The sequence below is a fragment of the Panthera onca genome, chromosome B1 (assembly GCF_046562875.1).
Source record: "Panthera onca isolate mPanOnc1 chromosome B1, mPanOnc1 haplotype 2, whole genome shotgun sequence".
NCBI classification, from domain to species: Eukaryota; Metazoa; Chordata; class Mammalia; order Carnivora; family Felidae; genus Panthera; species Panthera onca.
Window position 1 is genome coordinate 108,122,674 of NC_138342.1, and position 21,902 is coordinate 108,144,575.

Consider the following 21,902-nt stretch of genomic DNA (forward strand, 5'->3'; position numbering starts at 1 on the left):
TTTGGGACTAGTTATGCCTTTTTTTAGCCATTAGTATATAGTTGAAAATTATGTATTAATGACCAACCACAAACGAGATCAGTGGTTAGTTTCAGAGTTGCGTAAGAGAAGAGTACATTTTTAGGAGGTTAATTTTCATAGTTTTTAGAGAGATAGCTAACTTTTAAAAGAACCAGAGTTGCTAATAAACACTGCAGAAACAGAAATGTCTGTTTGATGGAATGATTAGAACACAAATTATACCCTTTTACATCAGGATATTACAGCTGATGTTTCGGAAAGACTCTCTTTACATATTATATTTTTCACTGTAACCAGTTTTGCTTTTAAAAATAGCAGTTTGAAAGGTAGGGTGTTCATAACATTGAACAGGCAGGGTAGAGTTCATGATTAAGTTTGTTACCTTAAGATGAGCATTTTGTTTTTTAACGCTGTTTCAGTCATTTTAATAGCAATACTTTTGCTTTTTTCAGTGGCCTACTTCCCAGTTAAAAGGTTTTTTTTTAAGCAATCACGTGACAAATTATGTAATATGTGGTTTACTTTTCTTACTACAATTATTCACAAAAAGGAGTTTTACAGAAATTATAAGTTATGGAAGCAATCGTTACTAACTGTGATTATAAACTGGTCATTTTGAGCAAGGATTTTATGGCGAGGTGAATGTTTCTTTTTTTGGAAGTTTATTGTATAAACAAATCTTATTAATAGTGGTAGGCTTTAGCTTTCATTTAACATGACAGCCACGATGAATTATTTCTGTGCAAATACGATGTTTTTGTGTCCAGTTTCCAAATGGCTTATGTCTGGATATAATTGCATAATCAACTATTAATGTAAATTATTATTCAGTGAAATGTCTAAAGTGAACAATAACCATACAGAGGCTGAATTAAAATAATACTAAAAAATACCCTTAGATTCTAGAAGGAGGCCATTTCCTTTTTATTTGTTTTTTTTTTCTATCACTGGTGCCTTTTTGATCCCTGTCCTCCAACCCCACTTCTTCAAGACTCTACAAAAAGCATCCTAGGAAATAATGTTGATGTTTACAATAAATTAGAAATAGCAAGGAGACTTTGAAAGAATCAAAGAATTTTCACCACCTCCCACCTCTCTGTACCACCTGTGCCCAAAAGACGTAGCTATTTTTCTTATGTTGGCTGCTATTCAGATTATCTTTTCTCTTTTTCATAGTGATGTTGAACCTGAATGGCTGGACAGTGTGCGGAAAAATGGAGAATTATTTTATTTGGAATTGAGTGAGGATGAAGAAGAAAGCCTTCTTCCTGAGACTCCTACTGTGAACCATGTCAGGTTTAGTGAAAATGAGATTATAATTGAAGACGATGATTACAAAGAAGGAAAAAAGTGTGAACCTAAACTCAAGCGGTTTACGAAAATTTTAAAAAGTAAAAGCCTTTTACCCAAGCGCTACAATAAAAAAAATAGCAATGACAATGAACCAGTGTCCATTCTAAAGCATCAGTCCAACCAGAAAACAGGAGTGGTTGTCCAACAGCGATACAAAGACGTGAATATTTATGTAAACCCCAAAAAGTTAACTGTGACCAAAGCCAAAGAGCAGCTGAAGCTTCTGGAAGTACTGGTTGGGATTATTCATCAGACCAAGTGGAGCTGGAAAAAAACTGGAAAACAGGGCAGTGGAGAGAGACTTGTGGTCCATGGCCTATTGCCAGGAGGATCTGCTATGAAGAGTGGTCAGATATTAATTGGTAAGTGCTGTTGGTGAACATCTGTTCTTGTTTGCAGAGATTCATGATTAGTAATGCCTTTTGAGACAAGTGATCAAAACAGAATTATATCCAAAGTCTCAACAGATTAAGGACTGCTTGATGATATTTGGGACAGTAGTGAAATTGTTTAAGCATTGGTGTACTGCAAGGCATAGTGTTCTTTAAATAAGTACTTTGTTGAGTTGAATGTGTGTGTGCCTTGTTTAGGCCAAGGAATAGCTTAACTAATTTTTGAGTTTTGAATTATATAATTTTATTTCATCTTGGTTATATTTCCTGACAAGAAAAAGAAAATAAGTTGATTTTACAGTGATAATTTAGATTTGAATGACCTATACCCAATAGCATAAAATAATATGTAATTTATGAATAAAAATACTTTTAAATTGTATGTTTGCACTTGAGTACACTAAGTTCTTGGAGTGGTTTTAAATTGTTTCATTTGGCATATTTAGCCACAGTGATGTTATACGTAAATTTCCTTTCAAGGGTGCTTGTCATAAAATATCTCATCAATTTCAAGGGAAAAAAATAAATCCCGAAGTTATTCTGAATATATATTAAAGTGAGCATTTTGTGTTGCTAATACATTTTTAGCTGTTGGATATAATGGTTGCATCAGTAGCAACTTTATTACTTAGGGAAAGCTATATTAGTCAGATGTGAGAATATATTCTTAATGAAACTTAAAAATTATTAATAAACCTAAAAGCTGACAGTCTTTTAGGTTGACTCAGCCTATAAGATTTAGATAAAGGAACTTTTATAGATACTTTAGAAACATGTTTTTAAAATATTAAAAAAAAATTTAATGTTTATTTTTGAGAGAGACAGAGAGAGAGAGAGAGAGAGAGAGAGAAACAGCACAAGTAGGGGAGGAGCAAAAAGAGAGGGAGACACAGAATCCGAAGCAGGCTCCAGGCTCCAAGCTGTCACCACAGAGGCCGATGCGGGATTTGAACCCACGAGCCACGAGATCATGACCTGAACTGAAGTAGGACGCTTAACTGACTGAGCCACCCAGGCGCACCTAAAAAATATTTCTTTAAGTCTGAGTTGCATTTGTTTGTTCATTGATTCATTAAATTTTTGAGCATCTGCTAAGTGTCAGGAATACAAAGATTACTCTAATGATCTAGTTACTCCTCTTAGGAAGCTCATACTATGGTGGAAGAGATGAGTCAGAAACAGGAAGACAGTTTCACATAGTATGAATAGTGCCATCATGGGCGTTTACGAGGATGAATCATGTAGGATGAGCATCTGTGCAGTGTGTGTTCCAAATGGTTGCAACAAGATCTCCACGTTCTCATCTTACAAAGTAATGTTGATACTCCTCCCATGGAGAGTTACAGTGTTTGTGTCACCGCCTATACCCCCTGGCGCCTGTCATGGGCCTGTGACTACAGCTCAAATAGTATTATGTGATTTCAGAGGTAGGATCATAAAAGGTGATGCAGCCTCTGCCTTGTATTCTTGGAATCTAGTTGCCATTCTGTACAGGAGCAAGGCCGGTGTACACAAAGAGGCCATGAGTAGTACTCTGGCTGAGGCCTCAGCCACCCTGCAACATCAGCTACCACACATGAGTGAAGAAGTCTTCTGGATGACTCCAGCCCCAGCTGGCTGCAACTTTGTGAGGAACCCTGAGTGAGACCCTTGGCTAGTCAACCCCAGAACCAGGAAAGATAATAAATGGTGGTTGTTGTTTTAAACAACTTAGTTTTGGGGTCATTCATTATGCAGCAACGGATAGCTGGAAAAGAAGCTAATGCATGCTTACATTCTCTCAGGTCCTCAGCTTTCTTTTTTGTAAAATATGTCTAAGTTTTATTCTTTTCATTTATCAGAGGAGGCCAGGATTCATGCTTATGAAATCCTGCTTGGTCGTTGCCAACCACCGTAATTCTAGGTACCACGTGATGGGAAACTCCAGCTAATGTACTGTCTGTATTTATCTGGGGCCTCTGCTCGGGACCTACTTGGACTGATTTATAGACAAATCTCTAAAATTCTTTTTACTCATTCCTCTTGAAACCTAGTAGAAAGGTGGTTATGGTCAGTGAGCATGTGCTTCCATGTTTTCTTTCCCCTGATCTTCACTTCTAATACCTAGGCCTTACCTCTAGGCCTGATCTTTCTGCACCAACTGTATGGGAAGAAAGAGAATGAACTATAGAGAGGAAGAAACTACTAGGTAGTCCTGTTGCTAATCTTTAAAATAATTAAAGATACCCAGGATGCTGGTAGTGTACTTTCTGACCTGAATGTGGTTACATGGATGTGTTCAGTTTTTGATCATTTATTGTTGTAACGCTACAATTTGTGCACTTTTATGCATGTGTATTGAATAACAATAAAAAGTTAGAAAAATGAGGTTCATGATTTCATTTCCATAATGGAAGCATTTATGATTTACTAATAGGTTAAAAAAAATTGTCAGAATAAAATGATTATTTCATCTTTGGTGCATAGCAAAACAGTTGGTTGATAAATAAGCCCTCAAAAACATTTATTGAATAAATGCATAAACTGTAAAAAATATGTGTAGGGAAAACAATTAGATGTAAATAGAAATACAGCAAAATGCTAATAGTGTTGGGTTAGTGTGGATACATTATGGTTGATTTGTTTCTCTATTTTTTCAGATTTTTAATTTTATGATTATGTTATATATTTTTAAAGTTACAAAAAAAATAAAGTTGATACTTTGGGAATAAATAATGGACTATTTTAATGTCATGGTCAGTTTGATAATCCCACAAAATGGAATTTCTCATTTGTTTCTTTCATACTTTCATTTCACACTGAAGTCTGTGGGTGAGCTCTGAGGTAACCCTATAGGCAGGAGGATCATGAAAACTTTGTCCTGGTAACGCAGTTTGCTGGGTGACTTCTGCTATTGTCTAGCTGGAGGATGACCCTCCTTTGCCTAAAGTCCATTAGCCAAGACAGTGAGACTGGTGACTCTTCATTCTGTCCTTTCAAGACAGCAGAACTCTATTCTATTCTGATTCTTCTGTACCTGGATTTGGGGGATTTTGCTGCATTTTTCAGTGCCATTTTTGCTCTTCTTACTACTGACTTGCATCTTTATTTATTTTATTTTTTTTTTAATTTTTTTTTTCAATTTTTTTTATTTATTTTCGGGACAGAGAGAGACAGAGCATGAACGGGGGAGGGGCAGAGAGAGAGGGAGACACAGAATCGGAAACAGGCTCCAGGCTCCGAGCCATCAGCCCAGAGCCCGACGCGGGGCTCGAACTCACGGACCGCGAGATCGTGACCTGGCTGAAGTCGGACGCTTAACCAACTGCGCCACCCAGGCGCCCCTATTTTTTATTTTTATTTCTGAGTTTTTCTTAAAGTTTGACAGCTGATTGCTTCTTGACTACCAGTACCAGCCTCCATCCCCAGACCAAAGCAAATCCTCTTTTTGCCTACACCCTAGAAACTGCATGTCACCTTGGTGACTTTTTCTTCTTCAAGATGACCCATTTTTGTTTAACTAGGTGTTTTTTTAAGGATTAGGAAGAATAGGGTTAGAGAAATCACACATTAATATTCTAGACACATACACCCCCGCAGATTGTTTCAGTTCAACAATAACACAAAGTTTTTATTTTTTTATTTCAAAGATTTTATTTTTAAATAATCTCTCTACCCAATATGAGACTCAAACTTACAACCCTGAGGGGTACCTGGGTGGCTCAGTTGGTTAGGTGTCCCAACATCGGCTCAGGTCATGATCTCACAAATTGTGAGTTTGAGCCCCGCTTCAGGCTCTGTGCTGAAAGCTCAGAGCCTGGAGCCTGCTTCTGATTCTGTGTCTCCCTCTGTCTCTGCCCCTCCCCCACTCATGCTCAGTCTCCCTCTCTCTCTCTCTCTCTCTCTCTCAAATAAATAAACATTGGAAAAAAAGTTAGAAAAAAACAACTTACAACCCCAAGATCAAAGGTCACATGCTGTACTGACTGAGCCAGTCAGGTATCCCTAAAATTTTTATTTTAAGCTCTTATTATGTAACTTCTAATGTTCTCACCTGTGATCACTGAATAGCTTTTTTTGTATGACATATTGTGCTATTTCTCTTTTAAATTTTTTGAAGTTTTCTTTTTTGCTTTTTAAAAATCTTTTTGAGGTATAACATACATTCATAAGATGGACAAATCTTAAGTGTACATTTAGCAAATTTTGTCATATGTATATACCTGTGTAACTGCCACCCAGATCAAGATATAGAACATTTCCAGTACCCAGAAGTCTCCATGGTGCCTCCTCCCAGTTAATGCCCTCTCTCAAAGGTAATCTGAAAGTCAAGTTTTCTATCAATAGAGTTGATTTTGCCTCCTCCTCTTTTCTTATTGTTTTATTTTGCCTCTTCTTGAACTTCATATAAATAGAAATATATGGTATGCATTCCCGTGTGTTTATTTTCTTTATTATAATCTGTGAGAAATATCCAAGTTGTTGCTATATAGTATTCCATTGGAATGTACACTATTATATTTCCATTTCACTGTTGATGGACATTCTGGTTGTTTCCAGTTAAAACATTTGAAGTACTTTTTTTTTTTTTTAAACCAAACGGTTTTTTTTAATGTTTATTTATTTATTTTGAGAGTGAGAGAAAGAGAGTATGTTAGTGCACATGAACAGGGGAGGAAAGGCAGAGAAGGAGAGAGAAATTCCCAAGCAGGCTCTGCACTGTCAGAGCCCCATGTGGAGCTCAATCTCATGAATCATGAGATCATGATCTGAGCCAAAATCAAAAGTCAGACACCTAGCCAACTGAGCTACCCAGGCACCCCTGATGTGCTTTTTTAAAAAGATGGATTATTTTTTATGAGTATATAATGGATGGTTTTATTCTTTAATATTTTGCATGTTGTTATTTGATACACATTTTTATTTTCACCTTCTGTAATACTTGCAACATTTCAATTTTCTCATTGAAGGGAACTCTCCTGTGTTTGTCTCTCCTTCCTCACATTTCTTTCCCACATTTTGCCTGTGGTACTTGACTCAGCATAAAGGAAAGAAACTGAAGCAGTGAGTTCATTGGAAAGGTAGAATTTTAGAGTTTTTAGGCCTTCCTAGAGACCTTCTCATGCAGTTAATTCCTTCTACAGCTGAGTACCAAAGGGATTACATGATTTACCCAGGAACAATGGCAGTCAGTGATAAAGCTGTGACCTACAAGTTCTGATTTCCATTCACAAAGTTCTTTTACTTGCTGTAGTGTTCACTTGAAGGGGTGGGGAAGTGCCAAAGGATTTCTCTTTGAAGAAAAAGAAAAGAAATTATTTAATCCTTTCAAAGTGTAATTTGGAAATAAGGATTAAGCTACAACAATGTACTTTTTAAACCAATTAATCCATTTTGAGACACTTATCCAAAAGAACCTAAAACAGATCTGTAAACCATGGCCTGCATGTCATATCACGCCTACCACCCATTTTTGTACAGTCTGCAAACTAAGAATGGCTTTCACTTTTTCAATGATTAAAAAAAAAAAAACCAAAAGAACAATATTTTATTACATAAGAAAACTTTATGAAAGTCAGATATTAATGTTTATAAATAAAATTGTATTGGAACACAGCCACATTCGTTTATTGTTTATTGCTGCTTTCAAGCTACAGTTGCAAATTTGAGTAGTTGCTGCAACAAAACCATATGGCCTGCAGAACCTAAAGTATTTACTTATGTTGCCCTTTACAGAAGAAGTTTGCTGACCCCAAATGTAAAAGAAGGAAAAACTATGCGCATGAAAACATTTATTTAAGGGGCACCTGGGTGGCTAATTGGTTAAGCGTTCGACTTCAGCTCATGGTTTGTGGGTTCAAGCCCCGTGTTGGGCTCTGCTGACAGCTCAGAGCCTGGAGCCTGCTGCAGATTTTGTGTGTGGGTGTCTCTCTCTCTCTGCCCCTGCCCCGCTCACGCTCTCTGTCTCTGTCTCTGTCTCTCAAAATTAATAAACTTTAAAAAAGGTAAAAAACATTTATTTAAACATTTTTTAGTAATAAAAAATAAAAAAGCATGAAAATGTCAAACTGGAGTATGGTCATTTGAATTATAATTTAATAAATGTATGTGTTATTTGACTATTAAAATTATAATCTAAAAACAGTGTGGGGCACCTGGGTGGCTCAGTTGGTTAAGCGCCAACTTCAGCTCAGGTCATGATCTCACAGTTCATGGGTTTGAGCCCCGCATTGGGCACTATGCTGACAGCTCAGAGCCTGGAGCCTGCTTCGAATTGTGTGTCTCCCTCTCTCTCTGGTCCCCGCCCCTCCCCACCTCTCACCACTGGTGCTCTGTCTCTCTGTCTCTCAAAAATAAACAAACATTACAAATAAATTAAAAATAAATGAAAACAACGAACTAACATCAGAATTCTTACGACTTGAGAGGTTTAAAAGGATGAAATTCCTTTATATCTCATTTGTGCCAATATAGGTAAAGACTAAAAATAACTTGCAAAAATAATTGTGGTTACAGTGCTGGGGTCATCAACGACTTTTCCAACATTTCTGTAGTATTATTTTCTGTTTTAATGAGAAATAAAAACCTTGCACTATTTCTTTTCCAGCCTCATCAGGTAATGTGATATTTTACTTAAACTTTTTGAATGATAGTTACAGTATATGAGTCACCATTATTTAAGGATTTCTAGAATGATAGGTTAGGAGGGACCTTAATTTTCTGCTTATGCCTGCATATTATAAATGAAGGATTGGTATTGAAGCTCAAAAAATACATAGTAAAGTTAATTCTCTCAAAACTTAAGAATTTTTCAATAAATACCTTGATGGCAAATACATTAACTTGAAAGTGTAAAATGGCAGTATGGTAACTATGTTTGAAAAGCCAGATTCTCTTCTCCCTGAAGTCAAATTCAGCCTAATTTAAATAACCAATTTAAATTCACAGTCTGGTCCCACACCACTGACACATACATATTTCCCAGTCTTTCTCCTCTAACAAGATTTATTGTTTTTCTCCAGCAACCTCTATGTACCTGTGTATCCAGATCTGTTCTTTATTATTTATAGTTCCTGATTCTCATTTGGTGCTTAGCCAAGACTGCTTTGTATTGTTAGGCAGGTGTATTCATTTTCATTTTGTATTGTTAAGCAGGTAATTTGTGCTGTGACAAATTACCACAAACTTAGTGGTTTAAAACAACACAAATTTATCATCTTGCAGTTCTGGAAGTCAGAAGTCTAAGATGTGTCCTCTGGCACTAAAATCAAAGTATCCATAGGGCTACATTCCTCTGAATTCTCTAGAGTCCCTTTCCTTGGCCGGCATTCAGAGGCCACTGGAATTCCTTGCCTTGTGGTCCTTTCCTCCAACTTCAAAGCCAACAGTATAGTATCCTCAAGTCTCTCTCTGCCTCTGACCCTCCTGCCTCCTTTCTTATAAATACCCTCTGATTACATTGGCCCACTTAGATAATCTCCCAATGTCAACATCCTTAACTTGATTACATCTGCAAAGTCCCTTTTGCCATGTAAGGTAACATTCACAGATTTCAGTGATTAAGATGTGGACAACTTTGGGAGACCACTAATCTACCTACCACAGTGGGGATTTTTAGGTAAAATAATGAGTTTTAATTTTTTCTCTTTGTAATGGTAGTATTTGTTTAATGTAGACAGTTTAGAAAATATAATTAAGCAAAAAGAGAAAAAGCACATACACCCAAAGGCAAAATTTTTATATGTAGCTTTTCTTTTTCCTGTATTTATGTGTAATAGTTTTGTATTAAAAATAATTTCTTAACCTGTGTATTCATTTTGTATATACTATAAATAGAACAGTAAACAAACTTTGGCATTTAGTTTTTCATGGGCCTTGGTACCCTTCAGTACACATTTGATATTAAGTAGATGCTGAGAAATTGATGGATTTTCAAATGATTAATTTTACATTGAGGAACAAATTTAAGCACTGTGATAAACTGGTTTCACCTCTTTATATTTTATTTGACTTTGAATGTATCTCGATAAAATTTTCCACCAGCACAGACCATTTCTTACCTAACAATTCAAACTAATTCATGCAATTCATTTCCTTTTAGCCTTTGACAGTGCATACTAATGACTTCTGTGTCCTTGTTGAGAAAGAACTTTCCTGGAGTGTATACTGCCCACTGTAGTGATACGATGTCCAGGAAGCCTGCCATTTCTGAGTCACAGAGATACTGAGAAAAACTTGAGGAAAACAAATATCTGGGAGAGTGAGAAGTGGATATAACTCTTCTGTTATAGAAACACAAATTTTTTAGGGCGCCTTCATGGTTCAGTCAGTTAAGTGTCCAACTTTGGCTCAGGTCATTATCTTGCCATTCATGAGTTTGAGCCCTGCATTGGGCTCTGTGCGAACAGCTCAGAGCCTGGAGCCTGCTTCAGATTCTGTGTCTCCCTCTCTCCCTGCCCCTCCCCTGCTATCACTCTGTCTCTCTCTCTGTCTCAAAAATTAAAAAAAAAAAAAAAAAGAAAGAAAGAAAGAAATTTTTCTACTAAACTTTTAAAAATATTTTGTATACTATACTCACTCTAAAATTAATTTTCATACCTGTTATGATGATATATGTATGGTTCCTACTTTGAGAGCTTTGTTAAACATGTTTTCAGATGATTACTCCCTGTAACATTATCTATGTTGTCCAAGGCTGTTCACTACATAAACATCCTTGAAAAAATAATTCAGAGCAAGGACTTTTAGTGCCTTAGCTTGCAAGATATACAAAAACATGAGAGATTGATGGAGAATTGTTTACCAACACTATTATCTATATACATGTTAATTATCTGTCTTCCCCAAAGCATATGAAGTTCCATGAGGGTAGAGATTTTTGTCTGTTTTATTCAATTCTCTATCTGTAGTGCCTAGAACAGTAAATGGTACATAGTAGGTGCTCAATAAATATCTGTTGGATGAATATTAATTATTTGGTCCATTTCCTAATGATATGATTGATTAGAAATGATAAAAAATAACCCTTGTATGTATATATTTCTATTAATAAAGCTCATTGGTATTTTGATATTACCTCTAATTATGTTGTAAAAGTAAATTTCCATTTTAACATTGATCTTTACTTTATGAAAGCCACCAAATTTAATAAACATACACATTTAAAGAAAAACCATGGAGAAGGCGATTTTTACCAAAACGTGCTGTGCATTTTGTTATGATTGGGGCCTTTGAAACAAAGGCATAGATCAATAACAGCAAATACTGCAGCATACTGAGTTATGCCACATGGATTGAATTAAAATTTTAGCTAAATTTTTTCACTGTGGGTTTAAGTGAATAGATTCAGTTTTGCTAAGTGCAGTACTTGTCCTTTGAGTTTACATAATGCTCTCAAATTATATTCAAAATGAGAATATTCATCTCTTTAAATCTCCATAGGTTGTATTTAGTTATGGCACTGTGTTGGGCTGTGTTGTCAGAAAAGAGTGGAGTGGGAGCTTACCTCTGCTGCTAATGAAGTGTATAAAAATACATAATGAGTTCCATAGACTTTGAAGAGGTCAGAATAGATGCTTTTTAATGTTCTAATTCTAGATCTTTTTGGGTTTTGTATATTCATACAACCACCTTTGTTACTCTGTTTTCAGGTGATGTCCTTGTTGCTGTGAATGACGTGGATGTGACTTCTGAAAACATAGAAAGGGTTCTGTCTTGCATTCCTGGACCTATGCAGGTATGGACAATCTTTTTCTATATTCTTTGATGAATTAAAAATAAGGACATCTTGTACTGTTTTCTTTTTTTAAGATTCTGAAAATGACCATGTATAACGTGAATTACACTTACATACTTGACTGAGGGTTTTTGGTTTTTTTTATGTTTATTTTTGAGAGAGAGAGAGTGTGAGCAGGGGAGGGACAGACAGAGAGGGAGACACAGAATCTGATGCATACTCCATGCTCTGAGCTGTTAGCACAGATCCCAACACAGGGCTTGAACTCATGAACCATGTGATGATGACCTGAGCTGAAGTCAGAAGCTCAACTGACTGAGTCACCCAGACGCCCCTACATACTTGACTATTTTAAAAAATTTGGCTCTTGTTAACATTTTTAGCTTTTGGAGATGATTCTAAATAGAGGAGAAATATCTACAAATAAAACTCCTCCTGGGGTGCCTGGGTGGCTCAATCAGTTAAGTGTCTGACCCTTGATTTCAACTCAGGTTATGATCTCATGGTTCATGGGTTCAAGCCCAACATTGGGCTCAGTGCTGAGCATTGAGCCAGCTTGGGATTCTCTCTTTCCCTCGCTCTCTGCCCCTCCCTGGCTCGTGCTTGCTCATTCTTTCTCAAAATAAATAAATAAACTTAAAAAAATTAAACAAAAAAACTTATCCTAAGTAAGCAGGAACAATGACAATAATAAAAAGATCTATAATGACTAACCTGTCATTATAACTACCATATATGTTGATGAAAATCCAGTTCCTAGAAAAGTCATTTTGAACAGTCATGGAATTTTCTTTTCTCTAATTTATTAAAATCACTATTAAGTTTTTTAAAATGTGGTTTTGTTTATTTTAAAAACTATACCATTTTGTTGATTTTTTTCTGTTATCTAGTTTAACCTTATTCCCAAGCTCTTATTTAGGTATTTAGTGAATTATTTTTCATTCCTTGTAGGTAAAAATAAACCTCTTTCATAATAGTTATTTTGATAGTCTAAGCATTGACATTTTGTATCATAGATGACATTTTTAGGTCCTTAGATGAATTTTTAAAGTGCTATACTTTCTATTTATGAATGCTTTGCTCTTGTTAGTATCAGGAATTAGCTGGGGTGCCTGGATGGCTCAGTCAGTTAAGTGTCCATCTCTTGGTTTCAGCTCAGGTCATGATCTCACAGTTTGTGAGTTCAAGCTCCACATTGGGCTCTATGCTGACAGTGTAGAGCCTGCTTGGGATTCTCATTCTCTCTCTCTCTCTCTCTCTCTCTCTCTCTCTCTGTCCCTCCCTGACTTGTGAGCTCATGTTCTCTCTCTCTCTCTGTGTTTCTCTCTGTCTCTCTGTCTCAAAAATAAATAAACTTTTTTTTTTTTAAAGTTAGACTGTGGGAGAATGAAGCAACTTTCTGGATTGATCAGGATGATTTGAGATTCTGAAATATTGGCACCTACGATGAAATTCTTTATTTTCTAAGAAATAACATTTCCCTTATTTCACTTTTTTCTCATAAAGCACACACACACCAAACATATACATGGATGCTCTGTAAAAGTAGCTATCTTTGGAAATGCAAAATGAAAGTGCTGGAATAAGTATGATAGCTAGTGACCAGCAGTGCTTAGGAATGAATAGAGAGATATCGATGGAGACAAGGTGGTGTTCGAAATATTAACAATCAGGCAGACACCAGCCATACTGCTGAAATAGTGTATACTGTTGTCTCCTTTGGTTGCCAGATGTGGACAGGTCAGCCAAGGTACTATGGTTCCTCAGGGTGCTCAGATAGCAGCTACTTACCAATCAGTAATGAAGAATTATGTATTTTAGCAACTGAAACAGCTTCACCCAAGCAAACTGGCTGTATGTCAGCCCTGGGTAAGGGCTTCTCCTTTCTTGCCTCTGTCAGTTGCCAGTGTTTGCCAGTCTTGCCACAGTTCAACCATGTCTCTTCAGTCTTCCAAAAAAGAAAAATTATGTTTACAGTGGAGTCACATACTTACGTTTAGTTGTCATTTGCAAATTCAGCTATGTGCACTCAGAAGAAAAAGAAGAGGAAGAAGTAATGATTTAAATATTTTGGTCCAGTTCCACCCACCATTTACATGTCCTCGTTAAGTGTGAAGTAGGAGTCGTGTATCTGCTCTTAGCCCAGTTTGCGTTTTACGGCGTGAGCATCTTGCTGCATGAAGTGTGGTTCTGGATTTAAACACACACACACAACACACACACACACAGCTTTTATGTGCCAATATGTACATCTTGTACCTAAATGAAGAAATAGCAGTTTGTTTTGAAGATGGAAGAAAAACTGTTTTGAGTTGCTTGAATTTATCATATTGAGAGAATATGTTATGCTCCAATACTCTAGCACATTCTTGCCTTTCCTAATGTAAATTGAAAGTGATTTTGACACTATATAATTTGAAAATATAGTCCCGTATTAAGATGTGTATTATTAAAATCTTTTTATTATTTAAGGAAATAATTTTTTCTTATTGTAAAGGTAATACACGTTCATTGTAAAAAAAAGAAAACATAAGGGACAAAATATTTTAAAATCCTGCCACCTGAGGATATCTAGTATTAATATTTTGGAATACTTTATTCTAATTTAACCCCTTGAGTATAAACATGTATACATTTGTTCGCTTTACTAGAAGAATCGGTATTATACCTGTGTCATAGTCAAAAGCAGGCACCAGCATTTGGAACATGTCTTGAATAATGATTTAGAACATAGTTAAAATTCTTTTAACTAGAAATAATGTTTAATTGGTAAACCACGTTTTTCTTACATCATTAGTATTGAAAGTGGGGAAAACTATAAGCTTCTCTATACCAGCCATGTAAACTAGGAGGTTCAGGGAGGGTAAGAGTAGGCCTGGGAAGGGAACTAGTGTTTCTACGTGCCAGGCATATGTCGGTGTTTTGCTAATATTGTTTCCTTTAGTAGTTTCATTGATTCTTTATAACAGTCTGTAAGATGCCAGTAATTGTATTTCTATTTTACATGTGAAGAAAAAGAATCTAAGAGAGATTTAATGATTTCTCCTAGGTAGTAGAATTAATAACTCAAGGAACTGAAAGTGACTCCAGTGCACAATCCTTCCCTTTGTCACAAAGCCTGGGTGGGTCTTCACTCCTACTGGGTCAGAACTAACTGAGGTGAACTTATTCCAGAAAAAGTTGTTTTACCTGCTTTGTATCTATGGCATCTAAAACAGTTATTTAAGCAATAAGAGGAGAGGAATGCTAATTTATAAAGAATACCATAGGAGACTTTTTAGCATTTAAATTTGAAAATATCTAACAGCAACATTTTCAGCTTCTATTCAGGGTATAAAAATGGTCTGAAGGCTTCTTGTCATGTGACAGCATATGGCCTGGGAGATACCTACAATGTGGTAATATGGTAGGATGAGGTCAGATCTCCATTTTAAAACCTTGCTCTGAGCAATTTGCCAGATTCTTCAGGGCTTCAGTTTTCTCATCTATAATGAGAGTAGATTTGAGCAAATATATCTGAGCCCAGTTCCAACTCTGCAGTTCTGTGTTTGGTTTTTGAATAAGTTCTGTTACAAATAGATTCCAAATACCAGAATGAGATCCAGAGGTGAAGCCTATATGCTAGGTAAGATATAAAAAGCCCAAATCATTTTCTTTCAAAGCCAAGTTTTAACATTCTGCAAAAAAAGTTGTCTTAGAGTGTCCAAAAATTTAACTATCATGAAAGGAAAAAAAGGCTGGAGAACTATTCTAGACTAAGGCAGACTGAAGTGACATATAACTAAATACAGTGGCTAATCCTTAATTGATCCTGGATTGCAGTGGGAAATAGTCATATTGGGACAATTGGGAAAATTTGGACACAGACTTTGAGAACAATATTGTATTGAATATTCAGATTCCTAAATGTGATCATTATATTTGGTTGTGTAGGAGAATGCCTCAGTCCTTAGTACATACATGCTCAAGTATTTAGCAATGAAACATTAAAATGTCTGCAGATAATTCTGAAGTGATTCAGTCAATTTTTTTTTAATGTTTTATTTATTTTTGAGAGAGTGCCCAGAGGGGAGGAACAGAGAGAGGGGGACAGAGGATCTGAAGCAAGCCCTGCACCGATAGCATTAAGCCTGATGTGGGACTTGAACCCACAAACCGCGAGATCATAACCTGAGCCAAAGTTGAATGCTCAACTGACTGAGCCACCCAGGTGTTCCAGTCAATATTTTTTTAGTACATAGAGTGGGAGTAAGGATGGAAGGAGAGAGGAATATTACAGAGAAGAGAAGGAGAAAGGAAATGTAACAAAATGTTAAACATTGTTGAAACTGGATGAGGAATAATACACGGGTAATTATTATATTCTTGCAACTTTTCTGTAGGTTTGAAATGTTTTAAATTAAGAAGTTGTAGGTTTGAAAAAAAGAGGTTTTAGGTATTTAAAATGACAACAGAGGTGCAAGTACCCTTCTAATTACCTACTTTTGTGATTTTGATCTCCTGCCACAGCTCTGTGCCCTTATTTATTCTACAAGCACATAATTGTGCAGGTAGTATACCACCCACTCCTGGCTTGATCAGGGTTTTTGTGTCCATATTTTGCAGTTGACCAGGGTTGATTGCATTAAGCACTGGGCCATAGTTCATTTTCCTGGAGATTTGGAGGGAGCCAACTCCTTTTAAGGAGATCAGCCTGTGGAACATTAGTCCCAGACTCTTACCTCTCAAGTACTTCTTAGGACCAAGAGAGGGGGGAAAAGTTTTCTTAAAGGAGATGATATTTGGGTGGAATTTTTTAACTTTTATTATTTTCTTGTTACACAAAAGTGATATTCATATATGCTGTGGAAAGATTAGGAAATAGACTGGCAAAATTTTTAAAAATATGTATTTGGGGGCTCCTGTGGCTCAGTCGGTTAAGTGTCCAACTCTTGGTTTCGGCTCAGTTCATGATCTCACAGTTCATGAAATCGAGCCCTGAGTCACACTCTGCAGTGACAGCCCAGAACCTGCTTGGGATTCTCCTTCTCCTTCTCTATCCATCCCCAGCTAGCATGCTGGCTCTCTCTCTCTCTCTCTCTCTCTCACTCTCAGAATAAATAAATAAATTTAAAAAAAAAAGTGTAAACCTTCTCTGTTCTCAGAACCCAGAAGTAACCATCTGTGTTGATATTTTATTTTTAAATTTGTTCATGTTTTTATTTATTTCTGAGAGAGAGAGAGAGAGAGAGAGAGAGAGAGAGAGAGAGTATGAACAGGGAGGGGCAGAGAGTGGGAGACAAATTATCTGAAGCAGGCTCCGCCCTGACAGCAGAGAGCCCTATGCGGGGTTTGATTTAACTCACAAACCGTGAGATCGTGACCTGAGCTGAAGTCAGATGCTTAACCAACTGAGCTACCCAGTCTTGATATTTTTAAAGTGGAGGACTGACTTGGTCAGATTTGCATTTTAGGAATATTTCACTCTGAATGGGACTGGAGTTTAGGAAACCAGGTGACTGGCTTCACAGCAGTCAGAAGAGAGGTGATAAAGGCCTGAGCAAGGTTTTGGCTGTGGATATGGAGGAAGGAATAGATTACATTTAAGATAATGTGAATTGAAGAGGATACTTCCTGCAGAATAAAAGGAAGTCCAAGGTGCCTTCCAGGTTTTGTCTTGAGTAACTCAGTGAGATTGTCCAAAAGAGAAGAGGATCAAGGGGAGAGAATTTGCTGACTCAGATAGACTCAATTCCTTCAGAATTTTGATGGAGGAACTTTCAAAGCTTCTGTCAGACAAAGGAGAAAGGATCAGACATGCAGATAGTAGCCAGGTGTTGTGAGAGAGACTGTGAGGGCCATAAGGCAGAAGTGAGAGACTGGTCAGCTCTTGGAGCTGCTTCAGATTCTGACAACCTCCCTCGTTCCCATCTCTGAAGAGGATGGCATGGAGAGAAAGAATTTGCTTGTTTGACAGAGGCTGAAGAGACATTGCTGGTTACATGGAAGGGTTAAAGTTAGAAGTAGAGAGGGGGTAATTAAGGAAACAAGATTTTGGAAGTGATGAGTTATAGAGAGCATGTCCTTAGACCCTGAGGAAAGGCACATCATCTCCTGAACTGGAAGGAGAGGAAGAAAGAAAGAATGGGCAAATTGCACACACACACAAAAATGTTTTGAGAGAGACCCACAACAAGGAATGATAAAACATGTCACAGGTTAACATCTAGGAAGGAACAACAGAAATGAAAACCCTTTAATAGGAAGTTTCATGTAAACTATTTTACATTAGATGTTTCTTAATAAAAGTATTTTTCTATAAAAAATTCTATGTATATCAACCCCTTTTTAAAAATAGCACTTACCTTTTAATTTAGTTGTCTCACCCATTTTCATTTTATCAAGGCAACCAGATATCCTGACATTTTAGAGCTACCTAGCATGTAAGCTTTTCAAAATGTCTGGCCAAAGTGTAATCATCTTTGCACTTGAAGCTAACTTTACTTAAATCAGAAGAATGGTGGCTAAAATAGTTCTTAAAAGAATTTTAATGGATGGTTCTGCGGTCTGTGTATTTGTTTGAGTTTGTGACATGGTGAGGGGAAAACGTCCTTACACCACCGAAAAGAAGTGCAGTTGTTTGCCAAGTATAACATTAGTTTTCAAGTATGTCATTTTTCACTAAGCATAGCAAACTAGTCTTAAATTTTAGGTTGTTGTTGCTGCCTCAAGTAAAATTAGTGAATTTTCATTTTGAGTTTACCACCTCATTTCCTTTTGTCATTTTTGGTTAGTTACACCTGGTTTTTTGACCTCTCCACCCACAAGAATCTCAGCTGGGAAAGATGCCCTCCCTGTGCTGAAGCATGTTTCTTTCTCTGAAGACCACCTTTCTCCTTGTTCACCACTGGTATGCATATCTCTTACAGACACTCCCAACACAGACCCAGCCTGTCTATCTGACACCTATTTCCCTAGGATGTCACTCATCATGTGCTCCCTGCAGTCAGATTTCTCCTCCCCCACTCCACTTATATATATGGCTCCTCGCCAAAGCCCACCGCTGAGGACAATCTCAAATCTCCCATCTATCCTGTCATGAGGTCTAGGTTCCGAATTTCCCCAAATTCTTAGGATTTCTCACATTTTCAAGGAACACCACCAAAGGCTCCCATATATTTTCTTTTGGACACACTTAAATTCTCATTCTCAGATAAAAGGACCCTCAACCACCAAGCCATTCACTTCATGAGATCCTTGTTCAAGGATTTTATATGTCTATGCTTATGTTTGTATTTCTGTTTATGCAGACATATGTTGAGCATTGCCCTCTACTACAGATGCAGCTCTCAGAACATAGTCTTTCAGGCCATCTAATGCTTACCTGTTGCTTTTTTGGATCAAAACCTCACACCAAAGGGGTGCCTGGGTGGTTCAGTCGGTTGAGCGTCCGACTTTGGTTCAGGTCATGATCTCGTGGTTTGTGAGTTCGAGCCCCGTGTTGGGCTCTGTGCTGACAGCTCAGAGCTTGGAGCCTGCTTCAGATTCTGTGCACCTCCCTCTCTCCACCCCACCCCTGCTTGTGCTCTGTCTTTCTCTGTCTTTTAAAAATGAATAAACATTAAAAAAAAAAAAAACCCCTCACTCCAAATATTCTTTTTCACATCCTTCTAAGATCTTTTCTAAAGCAACATCTCTTCAGCTCTCACCGTCATCTTAAGTTTCATCAGATAATGCTTGATTGTTCCCATATAGGATCTCTAATTTTTTATATTTTTATTTAGTTTGCCTAATATTTCCCCCCCCCACCCCCCGCCCCAAATATACCAATTTTCTATTCAGCCTTTTTTGGACACAGTGTTGTAATATCAAGAACCCATTTTTCAACATTAGGTTTATAGCAAACATGAGAAATTTAGTAAAGGTTTATCTTTTCTGTTTGGAATACAATTACATGTTTTGTAAAGAAAACCATGATTATCAGTCCTCAGGAAAATTTTATGAAGAATTTCTCCCCTCCTACTTTCAATACAGACTACTGCTGATCTTGACCTAGTTTCTGTTTACCTTAAATATATACATATTGATGAATTTAGACCTCATGTCTCTTTTCTACTTAATACCATAAATCTGAGATTTATTTTAGAAAAGATGTTTATTTAACTAAATCCACTTTAGGTAGACAGAGATAATTTGGTGCCCCTGAAATGCCACAGACAGACAATTACAGATAAGCAAAATGGAATACAATCATAAATAGTCCCTCCTTGCTAACAAAAAAGGACATTTTTCTTTTGGAAGGTTTTATTCATCAGGACAAATTTATTTTATAGTCTAATACTAACAATAATTAGATGGGCTGGTGTGATTATGAATGAATTTTTAAAAATAATATGCTTAATATTTTTTATGAAAACATATAAATATATAAAGCTCATTTTTAAAAAGAATGACTACATATGTTGGTATTCATCACATATTTAAAGTTGGCCTTAAAAATGGTAACTCATAATAAATTATTAAAAATTAGAGATTATTTATTACTATCTTGATAATAGCTTTTAAAGATTTCCCCTCAAAATATAACTTAATGTGTACAATTTTATCTGCTTTTAAATATTGGCTAGACATTCCCCCTGCTTTATTTGGGTTTGATTGACAAATAAAAATTGTATATATTTAGGTTGTGCATGATTTCTTTTAAAGGATGCAGTGTGATGATTTAATATACATATTAAAGTATGTTGAGCAGACTTCTTTATTCTTGATAAGCATGAATTTATCATCTGACTTCAAATTTAACCTAATTTTAAAAGAGTCATTACACTTTAATGTTTAAATGTGAAACTTTATGGATTATTACAGTTAGAATATCCTGTTTTACTCATCTATATTCTGATAAGATTTTAAACACAGGAATACTTTGTGGTTATATAGCTTATGATGATGTCCTTACTATACCAAATTAGCTATCTCTAGTGAAAACTTCTTTTAGTCAAGATACACACTGGTGCTTCTTTAAAATGAATGAGTTATCTTTGCCCAACTCATGGCCAAACTCAACTATCTACATCTCCTTTTTCAAGGAAAGGTAATTGAGAAGTGGAAGCTTCCTTTCAGCAACTGGAATGTGGATGGCCACATTCTGGCTCTTACCAATCTTGTCAACCATGAAAATAAAACTGTCTTGATAAAACTGATAATCTTCTCAGGGTCATGGTCCGAGATCCAGCACATTGATAGTTTTCCTTGGTCTTTATTTAAAAAAAATTTTTTTAACATTTATTTATTATTGAGAAACAGAGAGAAACAGAGCATGAGCATGGGAGGGGCAGAGAGAAGGAGAGACACAGAATCTAAAGCAGGCTCCCGGCTCTTAGCTATCAGCACAGAGCCCGACACTGGGCTCAAACCCATGAGATCATGACCTGAGCCGAAGTCGGACACTTAACCAACTGAGCCACCCAGGCGCCCCTCCTTGGTCTTTAATTTAAAGGACCTCAAAGAATGTCTAAGAAAAATGTTTGACTATCACCTCACTTGAAAGGAAAGCTAATCTGGTTTTATGAAGTTCCTTTTAATCCTAAATCTTCTTTTTCCCTTCTCCAGATGAATCAGTGCTGTCAGCATTCATAGTAATAGTGTTGCTGTTTTTGAAATTATGAGATCATATGAATTCTTGTTTTTCCATGGCATTTCCTTTTGTTGTCAGTAACTTAGAATACAGTGATTAAATAAATGAATTTTTGTACACATAATTATAAATTCTTATTCAATAAATATTTGTAATAATATGTGCTAGGCTAGGAGCTAGAGATAGAAATGTAAATAGACTACATAGTCCCTTCCATAAAGAGCTCATATTCTAGGATGATATTTAGATATACTGTGTGTACCTGAATATATATGCATGTACAGACCCTTTTTTGTGAAAACTGCAGCTGACTTTCCCTTGTTGAAAAATCAACACATTGTTTAATTGTTAAAGGTAAAACTGACATTTGAGAATGCATATGCTGTGAAAAAGGAAACAACTCAACCAAAACAGAAAAAGACACAGTCGAACACAAGTGATTTAGTCAAACTTCTGTGGGGAGAAGAGGTTGAAGGGATCCAGCAAAATATCCTAAACACTCCTCATGTCGTTATGTATCTCACACTACAGCTTGACTCGGAAACATCAAAGGAAGAGGTGAGTGCCTTCTCAAAAGTGCAAAGGAAAAGAATAAGGATCTTTTATAGTCTTCCAGGTGAATAATAAGCACTTTTTTCAGTCATTCTGTGTCTTTATGGTTTTGGTATGTCTCTTACACAATCTTCTAATTGACAAACCTAATGAGTCCATTTATAGATTACTGAAATATTTGAATTTGTTTCTACCATCTTCTTTAGAAATTTCTATTTGAACTACTTTTTCCATAATATTTTTCTTACCTGTTATT

General features: G+C 36.4%; 1 protein-coding gene across 2 annotated transcripts in view; it reads left to right on the forward strand.

Moving 5' to 3' along the window:
• INTU (inturned planar cell polarity protein) overlaps positions 1-21,902 on the forward strand; it is a 99,241-nt gene that overhangs the window by 22,466 nt on the left and 54,873 nt on the right. For both annotated transcript variants that reach the window (XM_078445766.2, XM_060654227.3), the window contains exons 2-4: positions 1,198-1,736; positions 11,396-11,481; positions 21,449-21,652. In XM_078445766.2, coding sequence (XP_078301892.2) covers positions 1,198-1,736; positions 11,396-11,481; positions 21,449-21,652 — 829 coding nt within the window. The remainder of the gene's footprint in view (positions 1-1,197; positions 1,737-11,395; positions 11,482-21,448; positions 21,653-21,902) is intronic.